We start from the raw sequence: 22393 nt of genomic DNA, 5'->3' as shown, positions 1-22393 counted from the left end.
ACAGTCGCCGCCTCCTATTCTACATTTTAATTACTTACCGTGTATTCCTACAGTCCAAGCTCATTTGACAAAGATTAAGGAGAAAGTGGTGCAGATTGATTTACAACTCCAAATGCCACCTTCAACTGACCAGCAGAAAGCTGGTAAATACATTAATTCAAGAAATAATCACAATTTGAGGAAACAGAGGCCAACAACAGCCACTGTTAAACATAACATAAAAAAGCATATCGATTTTCAATAATCGATTTGTGGATTAATTATTAAGTAGGGCTAAGATTTACCTCTTCAGTGTTCATTGAGACAATCACAGTACCAGCTTTTGATCTGAATCAGCAAGATCTACCTGCTAAAACAAAGTAAACCCAAGATCATAAAATCAATTTAAAAACCACCACCATCTCAAATGTTTACCTCTCCTGCCCCCTCAGTCAGTCCACATGGTGGGTGTCTTTCTCACAGCACAGTAATCACCTCACACACTAACTGCTGCCCTCTTAAGAAATACCAGTACAAGTCTCACCTCCACTTGGCGATGTCACCAGTGTGTCCACCTGCGACCAAACTTCCAAATTATTAAGCTGACCACCACGACCTCCCTCACTAACTGGCTCAAGTGACATATGTGTTGTATCAAAGTCACTCTTCTGAAGTTGTACCCGATAAAATTAAAAACATGTGCATCAGTTTAAACAAACAGATTAAGCAGATCCAGTGATCAGCAATAGATAGAATACACTTAGTGGAACTTTATTTGTCACAAGGTAGAAGTTACAGAAATTCTTTGGAAAATTAAAAAGGTAGATAAATAAGTAAATAAACATACACACACACTTTGGTCTGAAAAATGACTATGAAAAAAGAAAAGCTCTGAATTGGCTGCCACAGTCAGTGTGAGACATTAGCAGACACATTTCTGTTGGTATAAAGGAGCTCTGTAGTGTTTCTTGACACACTTACGCAGAATGATTTAAAAGAACTCCATTTTACTGTGTGAGAGAATGTGAAGCATTGTTCATAATGGCAGTTTTGTTTTAATCCTCTCCTCAGCTACGAACTCTAAAGGTCCAGGGTGCGTCCCATGACTGATCTTGCCCTTTTAATTAGCCTGTTCATTCAGTCGGCCTCTCTTGACGTGATGAACACAGCTCAGCACACCGCAATGTAGAAAATCACACTGGTCATCAGAAAGTGATAGAAGATGTGAATTATGTCACCTTCCACATTGAAGGAATGCGGCTTCCTAATTGAAAAGAGCCCGCTCTGCCATTTCTTATGGAGTTGAAACATTTTTTTCCTTTTAACACGACACTCATCTATCCCTGTTATGCCGGTGCAGTTAAGTAGCTTACGTAATGTCAATCGGCTATTTACTAATGGAGAAGGGATGGTCACAGTTTAACAGAACAATACACTTTATAACTTAGTGACAACAAGGTGGTTTTATTAAATCTGGTAGCACAATCAAAAGTTATGATTGATTCAGTGGGACTGGTGGCCTTTAATGAATTGAAACGGTTTGTCAAACCTACTGACAAAAATAGAAGTTACGCACCATCAGTTACACCTGTCAGCCTAAGCTAACAAACCCCTTGTTTCACTTGCTTATCTTCTCCTGTTGTAGCTGCGCATTTCAGCAAAGTTAAGTTCCTCTTTCATCTCCTCCCTCCAGACTTTTCTGTTTCTTAGCACAATCCTGTGCCCCTACTTGTACAAACCTTCATCAACATAAACTGATAAGACAATTCTGGGACCCCAGCAGCACTGTATGTTTAATTCAAGTAGTGAATACTGCTGACCCACAACTGTGTAAGATGGTCTTCTTGTTTCAGAGTCTGTTGGACCTTCACTCCACTCCCAAGATTCTGATAATCTGAAATGAAGAGCATTGAGTTACTGTCAGCATGCTAAGAACTGTCTAGCTTTACATAAACCATAACATAGAGCCTGTTCTAAAATGATATTCAAGTGTCTTTAGACATAAGTGATGAAGTTTTAATGAAGTTAATTCCTGTTCTTTTCACAGAGAAAAAGAAAAAGCTGCTGTTTACTGTAATATCTCAATGGATGTGAAACAGGAGACCTGTGATGTGGACGCAAATATCATGGAGAAAACTGTAAATATTAAGGAGGAGGACGACTATAAGTGGAAGTCCACCTACCTTAAACAAGAAAGTCTGAGCATCAAGGAGGAGAACAGTGAACTGCAGCCAGTGAGCATTAAAGAAGAATCTGAAGAGAAGTCTGTCAGTATTGAGATACATAACCATACAAATCTGGACAGTGTAAAAGAAGACAACCTTCATGATGGGTGTCAAGATGGAGTGGTGACCAGGTTAGACTCTTCTCATAGCAGACACTGTTCATCTCCAGAGCCTTCTATCAATGTGAAATCTGAATCATTAGAGTCTGAACCAAAGAGGGCTGAGGAAACTACATCTGTTAGAGCTCAGAAAAATAAGCGACCACCTTCAACGAAGTCTGGAAAAAGTAAGTGCAAAATAAAAATGTGTAAGATTTAGCGTTGGGGTTTATAAGCTTGAAAGGTTGGGTCTTGTGATTTTTATGAGAAATGGAGTGAAAATACTTTATTTTATTGTGTGTTTAAATTTAGTATGAGATTTAATCTATTGTTATGTAAAGTTTAGCAATTTGCTATTCTTCCATTATAGTGACTTTATGCAAAAGCCCTCAGCCTATCCTTGATAAAGAGTGCTATACAAATGTCCAATAGCAAGATAAAGGTATTGATCCCTCTGCAATTTCCTGGGTATCCATATTAATTCCCCTTAACAATGTGGTCCGATCTTCAACTAAGCTCCGATTACAGACAACCACAGTTGTCCTAAACTACTGTAATAACACAAACAATTGGCTGGCTTCTTGTCAGTCCTGAACACATCGTTTAAACATTCACAATCCACTCCATGACCCTCCTATCTTTACAGACTGGTTGACCCTTCTTTAACTGTAATGACCTAAACAAAACTTGTTGTAGCTATTGATCAGCAATGAATTTTAACCCATTCCTTCATTCCAAACATTTTCAGTTCCTTCATCCCTGAGTGCCCTTTTCTGATCAGTTCTCTTTAGGTCAGGCCACGGCATCTCGTGTCTCTTATTGGCCATTCCAGATCACCAGTTACTGTATGTTTAACCCTTTCTGTTTTTGATTTCTTCCTGTGTTTAGGCTCATTGTCTTGTGACATCACTCAACTTTTGTTAAGCTTCTACTATCCTGATATTTTTCCTGTCAGATTTCTTGGTAATATTTTTAATTCAGTGACCATTAATCATGTCAAGTTTTCCAGGCCACGAAGAAACATGCAGGCCAAACCATGATGCTCCATTCACCTTGAGTCTTTAGTAACAATGTGCTCTTTTGTGTTACCTCCAAACATGGTGTTGCATGTTTTGACCAAAGACTTCAACTTTTGTCTCATTCATTCATAGAACATTGTCTGTTCTGGAACATCATGATGATCTTTTACAAGTTTTCATATGTGCAGTGATGGTTTTGCTAGATTGTATTGATTTCCTTGGTGTTGTCGTTCTGTAAACTACATTCTTACGCTTTTCTCCATAAGAACACATGGACAGAGACTTTCTCAAGTCCTGGAGATTTCTGCAGGCCCTTTGCTCTGCCTGTCTGGGTTCCTGTTCACCTTTGCTTTCATGCTGTGATCTTTGTGGGTTGCCCTTTCCAGTAGTGAGTTTCCTCCATTTTTGTAGACAGTATGGCTTTCTATGCATTGACGGACACCCTGGTCTTCCAAAATTCTTTTATCACATTTGCCAGCTTTACACATCTCTTCATCTCTTCTAAGGTTCTTGTGTAATCCTTAAAAGAAGTTTTTGGATGAAACGTCAAACCTTTGGATTACACATTGAAGTGTTGGATTGGAGAAACAACTTAGACTGTCATGTTGACATCATTCTTAAATCATAAAGTGAAAAAGGCTGTGTGTTCTGTGCTAGTCTGTGATCCTTCTATGTGAGTGTGAATTAAATATGACTTTTGCTCTTAAACCCTTCGTTTTTTTTTGGTATCTATTAAGGAGCAGTGAAGCAGTTTAATAGTTTTTAACTTTTTTTTCTATTTACAAGGGTGTTTTTGTTTTGTTTTGTGATTCACACAACAGCAGGTGTTACTCCAGTCTTATCCAACCTTTGGGTTTGTGGAGCAGAGGGTGGAGAAAGCTTAAGAAAATCTCTGCAGTTGAAAAATAAGGAGGTAAAAAGAAGCTGCAAAGGAAAAAAAAAACAAATGGGATAAGTCATTTAAGATGAATAACCCCAAAGCTGACAGAAGTGCATTTGAGACCAACTATTAGGAAAGATATGAGGTCTCTAAAAGACAGTTAAAGAGAAATATTGTAGCCAAAGACATTCTTTCAGTGTTTTAGGCGTAAAAGAACAGTCAAGGAGAAAGTGAAGTGCTGCATGAACAATAAAGGGGAATTGCAATACACAGATAGTGAAATATAAAATGCTCTAAGCTTTCCATTTTCTGAAAATTTCATGTCTGAAAAAGTGGATAACCTCTCAGTTTTAACAGGGACTACTAAGGAGGTATTGAGGGATTTGGAAATTGTAGAGCGAGACGTGCTGCTGAGAATAAATTGGTTGAAATTAAACAAATCTCCAGGAACAGATGCTAATTATATGTTGGTAAAGGGAAAAGTCTCTCCTTTCCGTCCTTCTTTTAAAATATCCAATATTCCCAGAGGTTATCGCCCATATAACAATTCAAAAGGAGAGATCCCCGTAGAGGCTTGTTTGAGAGTCTGATTAAATCTCTCTACTAGACCATCGGTTTGAGGTTGATACGCTGCTGTCTTTAAATGCTTTATTTTAAGTAACTTGGCCATTTCCCTAAATGTTTCAGATGTGAAAGACATCCCTTTGTCCATAAGGACTTTTTTAGAGATGCTGAAACCGCAATGACCCCTATAATTTCCCGTGTGATAGCTTTAGATGTGGCTGAACGCAAGGGAACAGCCTCTGGATATTGAGTAGCATAATCCATTAGGACTACTGTATATTTGTGTCTTCGGGCAGAAAGCTCAAGGGGTCCTACTATATCGCTCAAAGGGAATGTAAGTCAAGGGAAGAGGAACGAGAGCAGTTCGTCCTTCCTAGGAATTTGCTGTAATTGGAACTCCTGACGAGAGATGCAGAAACAGCGAACCTCCTCATTAATTCCTGGCCAACAACATCTTAGCTTAATTTGCTCTAGAGTCTTTTCGGTGCCAAAATGGCCTCCTAGAAGGTGGGCATGTGCCAATTCACAGAACTGCCGCTGGTAGGTTCATGGATTAACAACAACTTCCGCACCCCCCCCCCCATTCCCCCCCAACCCCCCCCCCCCCCCCAAACCCTCCACTACTCGATATACAGTGATCCCTCGCTATATCGCGCTTCGCCTTTCGCAGCTTCACTCTATCGCGGATTTTATATGTAAGCATATTTAAATATATATCGCAGATTTTTTGCTGATTCGCGGATTTCTGAGGACAATGGGTCTTTTAATTTCTGGTACATGCTTCCTCAGTTGGTTTGCCCAGTTGATTTTATACAAGGGACGCTATTGGCAGATGGCTGAGAAGCTACCCAACTTACTTTCTCTCTCTCTCTCTCTTGCGCTGACTTTCTCTGATCCTGACGTAGGGCGTGTGAGCATGGGGGCTGTTCGCACTCCTAGACGATACGGACGCTCGTCTAAAAATGCTGAAAGATTATCTTCACCTTGCTACCTTCTGTGTGCAGCTGCTTCGTGAAGCGACATGCTGCACGGTGCTTCGCATACTTAAAAGCTCGAAGGGCACCTATTGATTTTTGACTGAAAAATGAACTCTGTCTCTCTCTCTCTCTCTCTCTCTCTCTCCCTCCCTCCCTGCTCCTGACAGAGGGGGTGTGAGCTGCCGCCTTCAACAGCTTTGTACCAGTGGTGCTTCACATACTTAAAAGCCAAACAGCCCTATTGCTTTGTTTGCTTTCCTCTCTGTTTCCTTTGAAGAGGAAGATATGTTTGCATTCTTTTAATTGTGAGACAGAACTGTCATCTCTGTCTTGTCATGGAGCACAGTTTAAACTTTTGAAAAAGAGACAAATGTTTGTTTGCAGTGTTTGAATAACGTTCCTGTCTCTCTACAACCTCCTGTGTTTCTGCGCAAATCTGTGACCCAAGAATGACAATATAAAAATAACCATATAAACATATGGTTTCTACTTCGTGGATTTTCTTATTTCGCGGGTGGCTCTGGAACGCAACCCCCGCAATGGAGGAGGGATTACTGTACTGCTGCAATAAATTATTTCATAGAAAGTCGTGCATGGCGCAGCAAGCATCTTGATGGAGGCAGGAACAATCTCTGGACGAGGTGCCAGCTCGTCACTATCACTGTGCCACCGTGTTCCCATGTTTAATAGCGTACTTTAATTCCTATCATCATGAAAATGATATCAAGTATACATCTCAGTATTTAAATTGTTCAGAGAGCTGTAATATCATGAATGTAATGGATTCTGTGTCCAGTTAGAGGAAGAGAAAGCCCATTTAAGAAGTACATAGTGATTCACACAAATAGAGCACATAGAAGAACACATACAAAACAAATCATTTAACGTGCTACTTTAGTTACGATGGGATTTGAGAAACTAGTAAATTAAACGATTTAATGATGAATTTTATGATGTTCTACTTTAATGACAAAATAAACTATGTGATTAAAGTGGAAATTCAGAGACTGAAGTTGACATTTCAAGCTTTTTTTGCCACTGTGTGCCTATTTTCTTTCTTTTCTCTGTACCCTAATAAGCTTTCATATGACACTCAGATGGTGGGCTAAGACTCGCCTTTTATTTGCATTTATTTGCTGAATTTCTTCTACTTTGTCCTGTGTTTTTGCCATCGTCTTTTAGATAGATAGATAGATAGATACTTTATTAATCCCAATGGGAAATTCACATTCTTCATGAATAGCATACTAATACAATAAATAATATTAAATTAAAGAATGATAATAATACAGGTGAAAAAACAGACAATAACTATGTATAATGTTAAATATTAAGAGTCGCATAGTTTGGGGGAGGAACGATCTCCTCAATCTGTCTGTGGAGCAGGACAGTGACAGCAGTCTGTCGCTGAAGCTGCTCTTCTGTCTGGAGATGATACTATTTAGTGGATGCAGTGGATTCTCCATAATTGATAGGAGCCTGCTGAGCGCCCTTCGCTCTGCCACAGATGTTAAACTGTCCAGCTCCATGCCAACAATAGAGCCTGCCTTCCTCACCAGTTTGTCCAGGCGTGAGGCGTCTTTCCTCTTAATGCTGCCTCCCCAGGACACCACTGCATAGAAGAGGGCGCTCGCCACAACTGTTTGATAGAACATCTGCAGCATCTTATTGCAGATGTTGAAGGATGCCAGCCTTCTAAGGAAGTATAACCGGCTCTGTCCTTTCTTGCACAACGCATCAGTATTGGCAGTCCAGTCTAATTTATCATCCAGCTGCACTCCCAGATATTTATAGGTCTGCACCATCTGCACACAGTCACCTTTGATGATCACTGGGTCTATGAGGGGTCTGGGCCTCCTAAAATCCACCACCAGCTCCTTGGTTTTGCTGGTGTTCAGGTGTAGGTTGTTTGAGTCGCACCATTTAACAAAGTTCTTGATTAGGTCCCAATACTCCTCCTCCAGCCCATTCCTGATACAACCCACGATAGCAGTGTCATCAGCGACATCACCTTCTCCTGATATGCAAACTGCAGAGGGTCAAGGGCGTGTTGAACCTGTGGCCTAAGGTGGTGAAGCAGCAGCCTCTCCATGGTCTTCATCACATGTGATGTCAGAGCAACAGGCCGAAAATCATTCAGCTCACTAGGACGTGATACCTTTGGGACTGGGGTGATACAAGATGTTTTCCAAAGCCTCGGGACTCTCCCCTGTTCCAGGCTCAGGTTGAAGATGCGCTGTAGAGGACCCTCCAGCTCCGATGCACAGACCTTCAGCAGTCGTGGCGATACTCCATCTGGACCTGCTGCTTTGCTGGCATGAAGTCTCCTCAGCTCTCTGCTCACTTGCGCTGTTGTAATTATGGGTGGGGATGTCTTTCCTATGCTGGTATCAGCAGAAGGATGTGTGGAGGGTGCAATACTCCGAGGTGAGAGTGAGAGTGGGTTAGGGTGGTCAAACCTGTTAAAGAAGTTGTTCATTTGGTTTGCTCTCTTCACGTCTCTCTCAATGGTGGTACCCCGCTTCGAGCTGCAGCCAGTGATGATCTTCATCCCATCCCACACTTCCTTCATGCTGTTATTCTGCAACTTCTGCTCCAGCTTTCTCCTGTACTGCTCCTTTGTCGCCCTGAGCTGGACTCGGAGTTCCTTCTGCATGCGCTTGAGCTCATGCTGATCACCGACTTTAAAAGCCATTTTCTTCTGATTCAAAAGGCCCTTGATGTCACTTGTAATCCATGGCTGCTTGTTAGCATAGCAGCGTACAGTTCTTACTGGAAATAGAATGTCCATACAGAAGTTATTGTAGTCAGTAGTGCAGTCAACAACTTCCTCAATGTTCTCACTAAGAGATCCCTGCAGGATATCCCAGTCTGTAGTTCCAAAACATTGTCTCAGAGTATTCTCATCCTCCGGAGTCCACTTCCTGAATGATCGTGTGGTTACAGGTAGGACTCTAACTTTTGGTTTATAGTGAGGCTGAAGCAGAACCAGGTTATGATCTGCTTTCCCAAGCGCAGGCAGTGGGGTGGCGCTGTATGCGTCTTTAATGTTTGCATACAGTAAATCAATAGTCTTATTTCCCCGGGTGTTACAGTGCACATACTGGGAGAATGCAGGTAATGTTTTGTCCAGCGTCACATGGTTAAAGTCTCCAGCGATTATCACAAGCGCCTCAGGGTGCTGTGTTTGTAACTTAGCAACAGCGGAATGGATGATGTCACTCCCTGACTCCACGTCCGCCCGAGGAGGGATGTAAACGATAACAGCAATGACGTGTCCAAACTCTCTGGGCAAATAGTAGGGACGTAAACTTACGGCCAACAGTTCGATATCCCTGCAGCAAGTGGAGATTTTGACGTTAACATGTCCAGAGTGACACCACCGTGTATTAACATTGAGAGCGAGTCCTCCTCCTTAGTGCTTCCCACAGGTACTTGCATCTCTGTCCGCTCTAACTGTGCTAAACCCGGGTAGCTCCACGTTGGCATCTGGGATGGTGTTATTTAGCCAGGTTTCGCAAAAACACAACAAACTGCATTCTCTGTAGGTCCTGACATTTTTCACCAGCGCAGCCAGTTCGTCGATCTTATTTCAGATTGAGTTCACAATTGAGTTTTCATAGAACACTGAGCTTAAAGGCTATTTATATTGATTTGCATATTGAAATAGACATTACTTACGTTACTTTTCACGCTGACCGAGATTTATGCATCTGGATTTTTTTGTGCGTATGCACATTTCTGCTTTTGTCTGTATGGCATGTTTTAGTGTGAATTCTATGCACGGTGTTATGCATGAGGCCCCTGGAGTCAATCAGGGTGCCCTATAAAAGGGGCCAGTCACCACTACTCAATGGCCAGAGTAGGGAGGAAGAAGGACAAAACCTGTGATGAGGAGTGGAGGTTAAAAGGACTGGAGGTAAGAAAGACTGTGCTTGGTGTTGTTGACATTGTGCTCTTGTGAGGAGCTAAGAAAGCACTTCTCACCTGTAAATAAAGGTGGGCTGTGTGGAGAAACTTGTGTCCTGCCTGTCTGTGTCTGGTTAGGGTGGCTCTACACACGCTGGGCTTCACAGTGTATAAAACTCAAAAGAGCAATGCATGCAAGACGACCCAAGAATCTCACAGAACTAGAAGCCTTTTGTAAATATGAGTTGGTGAAAATCCCCCAAATAAGAACTGAAAGACTCTTAGCGGACCACAAAAAGTGTTTACAGGCTGTGATTCGTGCCAAACGGGGTGTTGCTAAGTAAGGACCATGCAGGTGAACACACTTTTCCTTCATGCCCTTTTACCTTTTTCGTTATTTTCAAAAGGTAAATGATGGAAATAAGAAAGTAATCCTGCTTAAAATATTAAAGAAATTTGTCATCTACAACTTTATGCCTTTTGGAGATCAGGTCATCTTTTACTTACTTACTTACTTGGTCACAGTAACAGAAATTTTGCCCAGGATGCCTGAGCTTTTGTATGACACTGTGCAAGCTTTGCTGTTAGGGAATTCAATCTCTACATATTGCGTGAATGGATCAAGATGAGCGAGAGGGCCATTCATGGATTGTTCTTTGTCTGCCGCCTCCTCTTAGACTCACCCAGTCAAGAGCACAAATTTCCACACAACATCACTGGGAGGACCACTGAGGCAGACCAGTCATGCCAACCTGAGGAGTGGTAAAACTGCACAGACAACATAAAGTGGTTACCTCACTGCTCCACTGCTTGTTAAGGTAATTAACAAAGGCAAAAGGATTAAATTAAAATGATATACAGCAACTTCAGAAAGAAAAAAAACAAAATTGCTTTATTTTCTCATATTCTTCAAAGAGAAAATAACAATTAGATAAACATTTCTAAATACATATATAAAAATAAAATGTGTTTGCACCCATGCTTGGGTGTAATGTCCAATGAAAAAAGGCAGCAAGACGCACAAAATACGACGGATGTAAGGCCTAGCATATCCAGTGAACGGAGAATCCAAAATACACACTGTGATCAAAATGGAGACACACAGACCACCTGCCACACCAGTCCTAGGAGGGGGAGCTGCACAGCCCACACATCAAGTATTTATTTCACACCACCAGATACTCCATGACTGTGCAGGTCAAAGTGGGCATCGCCATTTTAATAGGATTTTTAGTGACGCTCAAGACCTGTTAAGACAGAAGATTTAATAAGGATGCAGAAATTCACCTGCACCCCCCTCACCCTATAACCCTGAATGAATGGCTAAACCGCAACTCATACCAGTTATCAGCCCAGTACTTCATCTAAACACAAAGGTGTAAATCAGAGTTGAGGCTGCAGCTTTTCAGAGTTTCCTTCAAACAAAGCAACACTCAAATTGACTTTCATCTTAGGCTTCTAACCGGGAACTGAACCTGCCTGTTTGTGAGAGAAAAAATAACAAGCCTATAAGCAGGCCCTGGATCTGCAACTAGAAGGGGCTACACTCTCCTTTAAATGTAGCTGCATTCACCTCTTCTGTCTCTTTTGGTGGATGAAAACTGAGGATATGTTCTCTCTGGGGAGCCAAGAAGCAGACAATGCTTTCTCTTTGTTGGCTGAAAGCTGACAATTTGCTCCCTTTTGGGGTAAGAAGCCGTCCACACTGTGCAGAGGAAACAGTTCACAAACTTTCTTTGACCTGGAAGCTCCTCTCCATAGAGCCTTGGACATGGACACCCTGAACTGACTCTAAGAGCCACTCTTCCCAACCTCTGTTCTAGTCCCTGAGCAGTCTGCCAAGACTTAAAAAGAGCCATTATTACAAGACGGGAGTTTCAGTACAAACCCTCTTGTGCCAGAGAGGTGCAGAGGGAATAGTAAAGTGCCTAACAGTGAGTTGAGAAAGACAGAATCACAGCACACCATGAACAAAGGAACAGATAGCAAAGACGACGAGTGAACTCTGAAGACAGAAAAGGACCATTTGAACCTGGAACAACAACAGCAACAACTCCATATAACATCAAAAATCACCTTTAAGGCCCTGGTATGATAAAACTGTTTATCTGAGCCAAGATAAATTAGAACTCTAAAACAGCAAGGAAACAAGCAATCTCTTCTGTGATATGCTTGTAAGACTAATCTGTCTGCAATCCTTTCTTCACTGTCAACAAATAATCAGTTACCAAATTTAAATGTGTTTATCAACACATTGTATTATTCTGTTCCTTAAATTAAGAGTACATGAGTTGCTTTGATGTACTGTGTGTCAAATGGCCAGAGACCCCCTTCTCATACAGAGAAGTTAAGTTAACAAAGTGAGAGCCTTGCAAAGTTATTATTCTTTGGTTAAACAGAAATTGGAAATTTTACAAACAAATTAATGAGAAGTAGCAAGTCATCCCATCAAAGCTTGACAATCTGATCCACCTAGTTTCTCAAATACATCATCAACTCGAGGTTTGAAGGTCCCTAAAGTCTCTCTCTCTCCACACTACCTGGTAATTTATTCCACGGGTCTGTGGTTCTCTGTGTGAAGAAAAACTCTGATGTTTACGTGAAATTTTCCCTTAACTTTTCCTACAGTGTCCTCCTGTTCCTGCTCAACTCTTTTTAAATTAACAGCCAAGAAAAGCTCAACTACTTTAATTAACTTCATGATTTTAAATATTTCAGTCATGCCTCCTCTTAATCTCCTTTTGCTTAAACTGAAAAGTTTAAACTCTTTTAAAGTTTTCTGATAACTCATACCTCAACATCCCTAGAATTAGCCTAGTCACTCTTCACTGGACTTGTCTACCTCTGCTAGGTCTGTTTTGTAGCCTGGAGACTAAAATGGCACACAGTACTCCAGATGAGGCCTGCGGTGTTTTATAAAGCCTCTGCATAACCTCCTGTGACTTGTACTCCACACATCAGGGCGCTAAATAACCTGACATTCTCTTAACCTCCTTAATGACTTCTGAACACTGTCTAGGAGTCACTACAACTCAGAAATCCTTCTCATAAGGCCTTCCATTGTGTATACATACCATACATTTTTACTTCCTACATGTAAAACTTTGCATTTACTTAAATTAAACTTCATCTTCAACAAATCTGCCCAAGCCTGCGTACTGTCCAAATCCCTCTATGATGATTTAACAGATTCTCTATCATCGGACAACTTAACTACCTTGTTAATTTTATTCTTATCCAAATCATATTTTATATATATATGTGTATCGTTAAATTAAAGTGCATATGTCCTTCTTAAGTTGGCATATGCTGGGTTTATGTCCAAGTGTCTGTTAATGGCATTTTCATCTGATAGCCAAGACTCGGCCAACTCTCTGGCGCTTTTTGTACTGGCCTTAAATTTTACTTTCACGTTGTCCCAGTTGAATGTGTGTCCTGTCGATTTAGTATGTGCATATATCAAAGATAGTGCGTCCTTTCTTCTGACAGCGTTGCGATGTTCCTGTACACGTGTTGAGATTTTTTTTGACGTTTGTCCTATGTATACAGCTGAGCAAGAATTGCATGGAATACTATAAACTGCGTTTCGTGTTTCGGCTGCCGATTTCTTGTTTTTAGCATTAAACAGGACCATGCGCAGATTGTTGGTGGGTTTATGTGCTATTTTGATGCCCCACTTGGTCAGGGTGCGTGCCGTGCCTTCTGACACATTATGGTGGTACGGGAGTGAATGCCAGGTGGGGTGGGGGTTCTGATTTACGTCGCTTGTATGCTGATTCCTTTGGCGCCTGCTGTGTACACTCCAATTAATGAATGATTTTGAGTATCCGTTCGAGGTGAAAAGTTGAAACAGATAGTGTCTCTCATTAATTTTTGTTTCCTTGGTAAAACTATTTTATGATACGTGATTCGTTTTTCTCCCTTTGTGGATCTCCAACTGCAAATATGCAAACCGTATCACAGACCTTCTCTTCCATATATACCCTAGGTTCTTGTCTATAAGCCGGACTCGTGTATAAGCCGGAGACCAAAAATCATACGAATTTTTAAAATAAAATCTTATCATAGATAAGCCAAACGTACTATAACCTATAACTAATAGAAGGGAGGGAGGTCAGTGGTCTCACTCGCACCCATTTAATTTCTTTAAGGGGGGAGAGAGTGTGAGATTGGCGTCTCTCTCACTCCCCGCATGGCGCGGTTGGAGTGGCCGGAGCTCGTTCTTTCTGCTCTGGGCGTCGCTGAGTCAACACGCGTGCGTAGCGGTCATTTAAATTGTGATTTTATATGTAAGCATATTTAAATATATATCGCAGATTTTTTGCTGGTTCGCGGATTTCTGCGGACAATAGGTCTTTTAATTTCTGCTACATGCTTCCTCAGTTGGTTTGCCCAGTTGATTTCATACAAGGGACGCTATTGGCAGATGGCTGAGAAGCTAGATTGCTTACTTTTCTCTCTCTTGCGCTGACTTTCTCTGATCCTGACGTATGGGGATTGAGCAGGGGGGCTGTTCGCACACCTAGACGATACGGACGCTCGTCTAAAAATGCTGAAAGATTATCTTCACGTTGCTATCTTTTGTGCAGCTGCTTCCTGAAACGACATGCTGCACGGTGCTTCGCATACTTAAAAGCTCGAAGGGCATATTGATTTTTGACTGAAAAACAAACTCTGTCTCTCTCTCTCTCTCTCTCTCTCTCTCTCTCTCTCTCTCCCTGCTCCTGACTGAGGGGGTGTGAGCTGCCGCCTTCAACAGCTTTGTACCGGCGGTGCTTCGCATATTTAAAAGCCAAACAGCACCATTGATTTGTTTGCTAGAGATTGTTTTCTCTATCTATGTGACATTCTGTGCTCCTGACACGCACTCCTTTGAAGAGGAAGATATGTTTGCATTCTTTTAATTGTGAGACAGAACTGTCATCTCTGTCTTGTCATGGAGCACAGTTTAAACTTTTGAAAAAGAGACAAATGTTTGTTTGCAGTGTTTGAATAACGTTCCTGTCTCTCTACAACCTCCTGTGTTTCTGCGCAAATCTGTGACCCAAGCATGACAATATAAAAATAACCATATAAACATATGGCTTCTACTTCACAGATTTTCTTATTTTGCGGGTGGCTCTGGAACGCAACCCCCGCGATGGAGGAGGGATTACTGTATAAGACGGTGATTGTATTTATAAGTACAAACAGTTCTACAAGGAGCACTTGATGAACTGATTGAGTGTGTTTAGAGTTCTTGTGATGAAACTGTTTCTGAACCGCAAGGTCAGTACAGGAAATGCTCTGAAGCATTTGCTGTATGAGTGCAGTTCAAATAGACAGCATGGCTGAGGCAGCATGCGCTTGATGCTGTTTCCTGATAATTCTCTTTTTGATCAGCTGCTGTAGTGCTGTGATTCCACACTCGGATATAGTGGGATGAATACTTGAGAGTAACAACGCTAAAGATACTATGGTATTTGGAATAGTTTAGCCATTCCATGAACCATTATATTGTTACAGGCGTGGATGCTAGCAAGACACACTTGTAAAAGCACCAAGAAGATTCTTTAATAATACAGTAATCCCTCGCTATATCGCGCTTCGACTTTCGCGGCTTCACTCTATCGCAGATTTTATATGTAAGCATATTTAAATATATATCGCAGATTTTTTGCTGGTTAACGGATTTCAGCGGACAATGGGTCTTTTAATTTCTGGTACATGCTTCCTCAGTTGGTTTGCCCAGTTGATTTCATACAAGGGACGCTATTGGCAGATGGCTGAGAAGCTACCCAACCAGAGTGCGTATTACGTATTAAATAAAACTTCTCAAATATATTGTGAGCACGGGAGCTGTTCGCACCCCTAGAGGACACGGCCGCTCCTCAAAAAATGCTGAAAGATTACCTTCACATTGCTCTCTTCCTTGTTGGGCATACATATGGCTGCTTTGTCAAGCGATATGCTTCCCACACTGTGCTTCGCATACTTAAAAGAACAAACAGCACGTATTGATTTTTGATTGTTTGCTTTTCTTTCTCTCTCGCTCTGACATTCTCTGTTCCTGACGGAGGGGGTGTGAGCAGGGCGGCTGTTCACACCCCTAGACGATACGGACGCTTGTCTAAAAATGCTGAAAGATTACCTTCACGTTGCTCCCTTCTGTGCAGCTGCTTTGTCAAGCGACATGCTTCCCGCACGGTGCTTCGCATACTTAAAAGCTCGAAGGGCATGTATTGATTTTTGATTGTTTGTTTTTCTCTCTCTCTCTCTGACATTCTCTGCTCCTGACGGAGGGGGTGTGAGCAGAGAGGCTGCTCGCACACTGGCCTAGAGGATACGGACGCTCCTCTAAAAAATGCTGAAAGACTACCTTTACATTGTACATCCTTGCAGCTGCTTTGCCCAGCGGTGCTTCGCATACTTAAAAGCCAAACAGCCCTATTGATTTTTGTTTGCTTTTTTCTCTCTCTCTCTCTCTCTCTGACATTCTCAGCTCCTGACGCACACTTCTTTGAAGAGGAAGATATGTTTGCATTCTTTTAATTGTGAGACGGAACTCTGTCTTGTCATGGAGCATGTATTGAAAAAGAGACAAATGTTTGTTTGCAGTGTTTAAATAAAGTTCCTGTCTCTCTACAACCTCCTGTGTTTCTGTGCAAATCTGTGACCCAAGCATGACAATATAAAAATAACCATATAAACGTATGGTTTCTACTTCGCGGATTTTCACCTTTTGTGGGGGGTCTGGAACGCAACCCCCACGATAAAGGAGGGATTACTGTATTTCTTCAAATATAGTGCACAAAGCACCACACACTCCACAATTCTCCAATAAATCAATAATCACAATAATAATAAACAATAACCAATCCTCCACTCCCAGCAGCTCCGTTCCTCTACCACCCAACTCTAAAAGAATTGTGGGAAACCCAGCAGATTGAACTAAAGTCCATGACCCAGAAGTATTCCTTCTCTGGATCAAATGCCTTCTTCAAGTATCCCAGAAGTACTGTGGGTTTCCGTCCTCGTGACTACAAAGTACTTCCGGGTTGGTGTCACGGTAATATTCCCCAGGTTCTTGGTGAGCTCCCCCTGGCGGCACCCACGGTACCCAACAGGGTTGAAGAGACGGACTCTATGTCCTATACTGCCCTGCGGGAATCCGAGGAACCATTTCCATCCAGGGGAGCTGCCATCTAGTGCCCTTGGGGATGTAGTGCCCTGAAAAGGCTGGCTGCTTCAGTTGAGGGACGTCCCAGCCGGACTGAAACACTGGCCGTCCATCACACAGGTTAATTACAATCAGATGCCTTAAATTAATTAACAATATATGGTTAATTTCAGTGTATTTGATAAAGTCGCGTCAGGGATGTGAATCTAAAAAGGGAAACCACACTGGAACAAAAGCACTACGTTGACCACAGGGTGCTGCCAGTTTGCAAAACCAAGCGGGAAACTTGCATACGCCAAGGATTTAGCCGACATGAAAATGTGCATGGCTTTACACCAAATTTAGTTTTTATACATCATGATGCGAGTGTGGAAACGGGAGTATGCAACATTTTTGTGTGTACACAACGTTTATACATGAGGCCCAGGTGTCCAATGACTTTCATCCTGCAGCACCTCCTGGTGTGGCGGAAGGGCTGCTAAACAGGGCCCAGTAAACATCCAGGCACCTCCTGGGGGTGGCAATGGGCCAAAGAAAGGTTGAGCTTCCATGCTCCAAACCCGTGGCCCCGTTGCAAGCCAAGGGGCATTGGGCTTGTTCATCTGCAAACTTTGAATATTGTGGTGAGGACACAGGCAATTTTTCTTCTGAAGGCTCTTTCTTGAAGGTTATATTTGAGGTGGTGTTGCTGCACAGTAGAATAGTGCATCACCCCTCCAGAGTCTGACTACAAAAGACCACTAGGGAGCTTTAAGACACAGGGGTTTAGATTTGCCATTCTAGCAATGCTATGAGCAGTTGTCTTGGAAAGTTGTCTTGGTCTTCCTGACCTCAACTTGATTTCCACCATTGCTGTTAACTGCCATCTCTTAATAACGTTACCAACTGAGGAGGTGGCTACTTGAAAACTCTTTGCCATCTTCTATAGTCTTTTCCTGCTTTGTGACTATAAATTATTTTATTCCTCAGAGTTTTAGACAGCTGCTTAGAGGAGCCCATGGCTGCTGATTGCTGGGACAAGGTTTGAGGAGTCTGAGAATTTATACAGCTTTGAATTTTGCATCACCTGGCCATTCCTAATGATGACTTTGAACAAGCCAAAGCCCTAAGGAGCTAATTAGGGTCTGACGTCTTGGGGAAAGAAAGACATCTGAGACCTCCGATCTCTTGGGGTGCACAAACATTTCTGGGGTGGTACTCCTTTTTTCACTCTTCAAATCAAAAAATAAGACACAAATATTGTTTAAAATACAGAAAAGAATGTTACATCTTAAACTTTATGGCTTTTGGAGATAAATTAATCTGATATTGACTTAACTATTAACAGTAACTGTTATTTTCATCAGGGGGGTCCCCACACATTTGCATGTCACTGTATATGAAATGTCATGAAAGTGTTCATCTTGGGTACTGCTACGTCTGAAAAGAACCATCCTCTCGCCATTGTATATCGTGCATACATGTTATAGAACTTAAATGATGGAATCCTAAACTTCCTACTATAGAAAATGGTGGTGTATCTAAAATGATAAATTGCAATTATTTTTGAGGGATACTCTGATTTTTTTTTTTGTCCTGTCCTGAGCATATGTCTGTTTTTTTTCAAACAGTGCCATTATTGATGGCTAAGACACATTTGTTTCCTTAGAGGTTTTCCTGCTTTCACTGCATTGTTGAAAGTCGATGTGCTCAGCTGTGTGTTTTACCAAAATGTTTCTAATCAAATTAGTTGCAGGAAATGTCTTTGCTTTAAATACACCATAACTAACAACTAACTTTTTCATTTTAAACTTTACAGATAACATTCCTGTCACATTTTCAGAAATTTTAAGATATTTCCACACAGCAGTTATTTTCTTCACCAATTTCCACTCACTTGTCCTCAGCTTAACATATTCCGTGTCATGAAATCGGTAGACCAGTCGACCAACTACAAGCCGATTTCACAATAAACGGCAAAAACTGGGCAATTTTAACTCAAGACTGATTAATTTGTGTAACACTACTGTTTAATTTAGTTGTATTTCTTCTTTATAGCGCTCTTCATTGAGTGCAGGCTTGGAGTGATTGATGTTTACAGCCATAACAGAGATAATAATTCCATACATGAACACACACATTGGATCAAATAGACAGTAAAACCTGGCAAATTTTAGCTTACTCAGCATAAGTAAGTCCTGATAGTAGATACCCTTAAACATTATAATGGTGAGTATAAATGTCACCAGCGTGTCACAAAGGTTACCAGTTCTGGTGTCACCTGCCACTCCCCTGTAGAGCTGAAACACCAACAGCTGTGCTCTTCCTCGGTTTTGTCATCTTCTAATTTTTCTCCGAGGTCACTGCAGCTTCTGTAGGCCTGTGCACTGAGGCGTCACTCATTCATTGCTCTATTTTGCTTTGGTGAATGAAAGAAGACATTTTGTTGTTTGTTTTGGTGTCAAGTGGTTTTAGTTCAAGTGTGGATAAATGTCAGGACACATTCTAATTATTGAAGGTGCACTTTTCATACTTGGCATGGTTTTATATAGTACCGTCCATAATGGCTGAGGCAATGAAACATTCTTCTTGCATTTACTCCTTTAATCCACTGTTTAAAATTAAGAATTAAATAATTCAGATGTAATTAAATTACAAATTACTGATTTTCATTTAAGGGGATTTGCAAACATTTCAGTCACACCTCGTAGAAATGACAGCAGTTTTTCTGAATTGTCCTCTCATTTCAGGGCACCGTAGTATTTGGGAAAATTGGTGCCAGAGGTGTTTGTGATTCCTCAGGTGTGTTTCATTGCTTTAGTCTTGTTGGCCTAAGACACCTCAGCTTACTCCTACCTACAGACTACCTTTGGTCTTTGTAGTTGCCATTGTTCAACATGAGGGCATGAGCTGTGCCAATGAAAGTCAAAGAATTTGGAAAATGATAATGAAATCATTAGAGACATCGGAAAACCTTAAGATTACCCAATTCAACTATCTGGGATATCAATAACAAGAAAGAACACACTGGTGAGCTCAGTACTCACAAAGGGACTTGTAGGCCAAGTAAGACCACCACTGCTGAAGACAGCAGACGTTGCTGCAGATTTATTTTGATCACGACTTGCATACCCTGATGGTAACGATATTGCATGTATCTCTCCACCGTCTTAAGTATACCATCCCATACAGATGGCATTAGGTGGCTCAGGGTGACTGAGAGATTCCTCACCAGTCGGGCAGTTCACACTGAAAAGCTGCCATTGCCAAATAACCCACAGTTGTTAAGACCTGTAAGAGAACTGGGATTGTGTGATTTCTGCATGGTGGTCTCTGTAATGAAGGCTGCAGTTCAGCACACACTTCAAAGAGGATGACAGTAGGGAGTCTAAATCAGCTAAGTCATCATCATGAGCTAAAATGTCATTGTGATACATCAAAACTCAGTTCTTGTGTAGCCTGTCAAACATCAGAATGTGAAATGTGTAATGAAATGAGATTTTCTGTTCAGTTCTTCGTTTTTCCACCTGGAGTTGCTAAAATACCAACCCAAATAAAGTCTGCATGGGACTTACAAATGCTCAAAACTTGAAGTTACTTTGAGCCAATTTAAATGGCAAGTTCTAGTTTTATAAATCCTAACTTTTGCATAAGAAACAGCTTTCATATATGTGGCCAAGCATAAGGAAGTTTTATACATGTGGCCCTGGTGGGAAGTTGTAATAGAGAATATAAAATGAACAAATTAAGTGTGCTTTCCAAGTACAACAAAAGTTTTATAATTGATCAAAGGTTGTTCCTAATTTCAGCCATCATGTATTTAATGTGAGTTAATGTTGATAATAAGGCAGCGAATAGAAAGTAAGTGCTTTTTTTTTTTCCTTTTTGTTTTAAATTTTATACAGGAAAGAAAAATCACTGCAGTGTGGAATGTGGCAGAGAATTCTCTAACAGGAGTGCTCTTCAGAAACACAAGAGAGTTCACACCGGAGAGAAGACATATTGCTGTAATGAATGTGGCAAACAGTTTTCATGTTTAAGCAGTCTGAAGGACCACACTAGAGTTCACACCGGAGAGAAGCCATATTGCTGTAATGAATGTGGTAAACAGTTTTCACAAAAAGGCAATCTACAGATACACACGAGAGTTCACACCGGAGAGAAGCCATATTGCTGTAATGAATGTGGTAAACAGTTTTCATGTATAAGCAGTCTGAAGAACCACACTAAAGTTCACACTGGATTGAAGCCATATTGCTGTAATGAATGTGGTAAACAGTTTTCATATATAAGCAGTCTGAAGAACCACACTAAATTTCACACTGGAGTAAAGCCATATTGCTGTAATCAATGTGGTAAACAGTTTTCACGTGTAAGTCTGAAGAACCACACGAGAGTTCACACCGGAGAGAAGCCATATTGCTGTAATGAATGTGGCAAACAGTTTTCTGAGATGGGCAGTCTTCAGAAACACACGAGAATTCACACCGGAGAGAAGCCATATTGCTGTAATGAATGTGGTAAACAGTTTTTACGTATAAGCAGTCTGAAGATCCACACGAGAGTTCACACCGGAGAGAAGCCATATTGCTGTAATGAATGTGGTAAACAGTTTTCAGATAAGGGCAGTCTTCAGAGACATACGAGAGTTCACACAGGAGAGAAGCCATATTGCTGTAATCAATGTGGTAAACAGTTTTCACATGTAGGCAGTCTTCAGAAACACAGTAGAGTTCACACTGGAGAAAAGCCATATTGCTGTAATGAATGTGGCAAACAGTTTTCACAGATGGAGCATCTTCAGAGACACACAAGAGTTCACAACAGAATAAAAACAGTAGCAGTTCAAAAATCAGTCCAGAAAAACAAGAACTCTTTAGGACTCAAGAGTGAGGTTCAGTCGTGTCCTAAAAAGAAAGCAAACTAAACTATTGTTGAGAAATCAATCTCAAGGAGAAGTCATATTGCTGTTTGGAATGTGGTAACAAATCTGTCAGAGCAGTACACTTCAGAGAAGCACCAGAATTCCCACAGGAGAGAAGTACAACTGAGCTGTCCTGACTAAAGAGTGAGGTTCACTCCTGCCTGGACAGTAAGCACATGTAACTGACACAAATCCATCCTACTTAGTGTTGTGTCAAAAACAAATCAACATGGAGGAGAAATAGAAGTTTATATCTTTTTTCCTTTTCCAGAAACAAAATAAAGAACAGGGCGTCATACAAACGGTTTCTCCTCAAAGCCCCTACAGCCTCCACCATGTGCCTAGCTCTGTTTTCATAACATACGTATTACATATAGAACTATTTACAATATATTATACACATTTCATCAGAAAAAAGAAAAAAAGCACAGCCTCACACAATAAATAATAGTTCATCTTTATAATATATATTTTGCTATTTTAAAATAACAAAAAATAAAAAAACATACCTTGACAAAAAAATAACAAACCGCTTCTCGCCAATGCTTACTAAATAATAAATCATATCAATTACTAATAATTATAAACAAACTATTAATACAAAATCATTACAATAAAATGTAATATAAATTAAAATCCAAAATATACACATGATCATGCTGTACACCATGCCGAATTAT

The 22393-nt window shown here is 41.0% G+C and overlaps 1 protein-coding gene across 3 annotated transcripts; it reads left to right on the top strand.

The window, feature by feature from the left end:
- Positions 1–1968: 1968 nt before the first annotated feature.
- On the top strand, positions 1969–21731 carry LOC127526478 (zinc finger protein 239-like). 3 transcript variants are annotated; one of them, XM_051922026.1, is made up of 4 exons: positions 1969–2490; positions 20695–21161; positions 21243–21494; positions 21579–21731. In XM_051922026.1, the coding sequence occupies exons 1-4, from the start codon at positions 2064–2066 to the stop codon at positions 21714–21716; spliced, it is 1284 nt and encodes a 427-aa protein (XP_051777986.1). In that variant the 5' UTR covers positions 1969–2063; the 3' UTR covers positions 21717–21731. The 3 variants fall into 3 exon arrangements, with proteins under 3 accessions (XP_051777986.1, XP_051777985.1, XP_051777987.1); XM_051922025.1 differs by having other exon boundaries at positions 1970–2490; positions 21243–21731; XM_051922027.1 differs by lacking the exon at positions 21243–21494 and having other exon boundaries at positions 1976–2490; positions 20695–21165; positions 21499–21731.
- The last annotated feature ends 662 nt before the right edge of the window (positions 21732–22393 follow it).

Source organism: Erpetoichthys calabaricus, unplaced genomic scaffold (assembly GCF_900747795.2).
Source record: "Erpetoichthys calabaricus unplaced genomic scaffold, fErpCal1.3, whole genome shotgun sequence".
NCBI lineage: Eukaryota > Metazoa > Chordata > Cladistia > Polypteriformes > Polypteridae > Erpetoichthys > Erpetoichthys calabaricus.
Note: the sequence above shows the minus strand (reverse complement) of the source record. Positions and strands in the feature narration are given on the sequence as shown.